This window comes from Ovis canadensis, chromosome 21 (assembly GCF_042477335.2).
Source record: "Ovis canadensis isolate MfBH-ARS-UI-01 breed Bighorn chromosome 21, ARS-UI_OviCan_v2, whole genome shotgun sequence".
Classification (NCBI taxonomy): domain Eukaryota; kingdom Metazoa; phylum Chordata; class Mammalia; order Artiodactyla; family Bovidae; genus Ovis; species Ovis canadensis.
The window spans coordinates 43014470-43017683 of record NC_091265.1 but is presented as its reverse complement, the minus strand read 5'-3'; the positions used below and the strand labels follow the sequence as shown (position 1 = coordinate 43017683).

General features: G+C 37.1%; 1 protein-coding gene across 1 annotated transcript; it reads left to right on the top strand.

Moving 5' to 3' along the window:
- The first annotated feature begins 484 nt into the window (after positions 1-484).
- Positions 485-1417, top strand: LOC138427214 (olfactory receptor 8B8-like). The gene has a single exon (XM_069566584.1). The coding sequence runs from the start codon at positions 485-487 to the stop codon at positions 1415-1417; it is 933 nt and encodes a 310-aa protein (XP_069422685.1).
- Positions 1418-3214: the final 1797 nt, after the last annotated feature.

Below are 3214 nucleotides of genomic sequence, written 5' to 3'. Positions count from 1 at the left end.
TGTTCTCTCCCCACCAATCTAATCTGCTTTAAAGAGCAGCACTCTATCACTAGAGTCTCTGTCTATAGACTTACTGGTGAGGGGAGACTCTAAGTGAAAGGAGAAATGTTGAGATATGGAAAGAATGAGTCAATCCTTCTCCAAACCTCTCCTTTATCCACTGTTTGTTTCTTTCCCCAAGCAGTCAAGTCTGCACAGGGCAGTGGTTTCTTTCTTTCTTTCTGTAGGATAAGTTTTTATACTCTTTCCTACTTAGTTTATAAAGACCCAAAAAAGCAAAATTCCCTGTCACTTTGTTTCCTGATAATGGTAACACAGTTCCATGAGAGAGTAGGTAAGACAATTCCATAAGTCCAGGCTGGGTTACTCTCAGATATCCCCAGCCCAAACACCACACTTGTGAGAGGAGATACTGTGTGAAAATTGAGTCATTGTTCTCTATGTAACCTTTTTCTTCTGTGCTCACAGATCACCTTAGAGAAGAATGGCTCCTGGAAATGGCTCTTTTGTGACCGAATTCATTCTGTTGGGATTAACCAACCAGCCAGATCTCCAGCTCCCTCTGTTCTTCCTGTTCCTAGGAATGTACATGGTCACTGTGCTGGGAAATTTGGGATTGATAACACTAATTGCACTGAATTCACACCTACACACCCCCATGTACTTTTTCCTTTTTAACTTGTCTCTCATAGACCTCTGTTATTCTACTGTATTTACGCCCAAAATGCTGATTAACTTCATATCGAAGAAGAATATTATTTCTTACGTGGGGTGCATGACCCAGCTCTACTTTTTCAGTTTTTTTATCATTTCTGAAATCTATGTGCTGACATCAATGGCCTATGACCGCTATGTGGCCATCTGTAACCCACTCTTGTATAATGTTGCCATGTCCCCTAAAGTGTGTTCCAGCCTTACGCTTGGTTCCTACTTGATGGCATTTTCTGGTGCCATGGCTCACACTGGATGCATGCTGAGACTGACCTTCTGTGATGCAAACACCATCAACCATTATTTCTGTGACATCCTCCCTCTGCTTGAGCTCTCCTGCACAAGTACATACGTCAGTGAGCTGGAAGTGTTTATTGTAGTGGGCATTAATATCATTGTGCCCAGTCTCACCATCTTTGTCTCTTATGGTCTCATCCTCACCAACATCCTCCACATCAGCTCCACAGAGGGCAGGTCCAAAGCCTCTAGCACCTGCAGTTCTCACATCATTGCTCTTTCTCTCTTCTTTGGATCAGGGGCATTCATGTATCTCAAACCACCTTCTGCTGTGTCTATGGATGAGGGGAAAATCTCTTCTGTATTTTACACAAATATGGTTCCAATGATGAACCCATTAATCTACAGCTTGAGGAACAAAGATGTTAAACTTGCTCTGAGAAAAACTCTGAGTATGAAACAGTTTTAATTAGAACTGTCTGTGTGCATGTGTTACAGGACAGTGATGTTGAGTGTTTAATTTTAATGACAATCTTCTTACCATATTTCTTTTATCTTTTTTACCTAGTATCTTAAATAAATTTGAGTCCTATTTATATAATTTATTTCCATTAATATATATTTTTTTTCACTGTTTTCAAGATACATGTCATCTCTTTTTCTTGCATAGTAATAACATTAAATAGTGAATATATTATCTCTTTTCATTATCATTTTGAAATTATTTTCCCACTGGGAAAAGATGAATGGTCTCCAAATAGTGAATTATATAGCGCTAGACTGAAAACAAATCACTAGGGTTGTTTTTATCTATCAACTTGCAATAAGGATAAATCGTGAGGAGTAATTGAATCAAGAAAGGAAAAAGTAATTTACACAGAAAAGTGTTGGATAATGAAAATCTTTATCTATGGACTCACTCCTTGTGCAAGACCCTACATACTATTGAGATCACAGGATTTCTCTAGAAAAAATGAAAGCTTAAGTTATTTATGATTTAATGTTAAAACAACAGGGCTGGATGACTTTTGAACAAGAAGATTATTTCTGGTTTTGCTGGATTCTGGGTGCTACATTCATATGGAGTTTTAGGTACAGAAACATCAAATTGCAGCTGGGGGAATAGTGACAATGTGAAAGAAATATTTGGAGAATAAAGCAAGTTATGACAAGAAGGTTGGATTATTTTTTGAAAGCAAAAGTGTGCTACTTTAAAAATCTTCAGTATACTGTATCAGTGACCCTGTAATCATTTTCTAACATATTTTGAAAAATATCAGTTACCAAACACTCTTCTTAATCTCCAGTCAGTATTTATGTGTTTTGAAATTTGGCAAAGCTGAGTTTTTACTTTTTTTTGAGATGATCAGCATAACTAAAATTTTTTGAGATGTTCAGCATAGCTAAAAATCCTTGGCTGATATTTCTAGATGACCACTCTTTTTCCATCTCCTGACTGAAATATGGGCATGATTGATTTTTCCTTAACAAGATCTATTTACCTAAAATTATAGTATTTCCCTCTATAAACTTGTTTTTCAAATGGAAACAAATGTGTCTAAACAAGTGAACTTAACTGGGCCATTTGGAAACCTACAGAATACTGGTGCATGTACTCTATTACATATTTTATAACAATTTGAGGATCCCCAAGAGTAAGTTAAGCCTGATCACTAATCTTTCATTTCGTGTGCCTCAAAATTAGAATGAAATATGTTCATTAACATAAAAATAAAGCTCTTTATAATGAGTAACATATATCTTTGGTTAATCCAAAAAAATATAAATAACTTAAAATACAATTTTTAATAATTATGGGTAGTAACATTGTAAAGGAGGCAACCTTGCTGATTGTTCGGCAACTTAATCGTGTTTTAGTTAGCAATCGAACTGTGCATCTCTCTACTTGGACTTCTTTTAAGTGGAGGGGGAATCAAGCCAGAGGATTTTAAATGTTCAGTTCAGTCGCTCTGATTAAACTGACTCTGTGACCCAATGGACTGCAGCACACCAGGCTTTCCTGTCCTTCACCAACTCCCAGAGCTTGCTGAAACTCATATTCGGTGATGCCACCCAACCATCACATTCTGTCATCCTTCTCCTGCCTTCAGTCTTTCCCAACATCAGCATCTTTTTCATGACTCAGTTCTTCTCATTAGGTGGTCAAAGTATCGGCACCTAAGCTTCAGCATCAGTCATCCCAGTGAATATTCAGGACTGAGTTATTTTAGGATTGACCGATTTGATCTCCTTTGTAGTTCTTCCT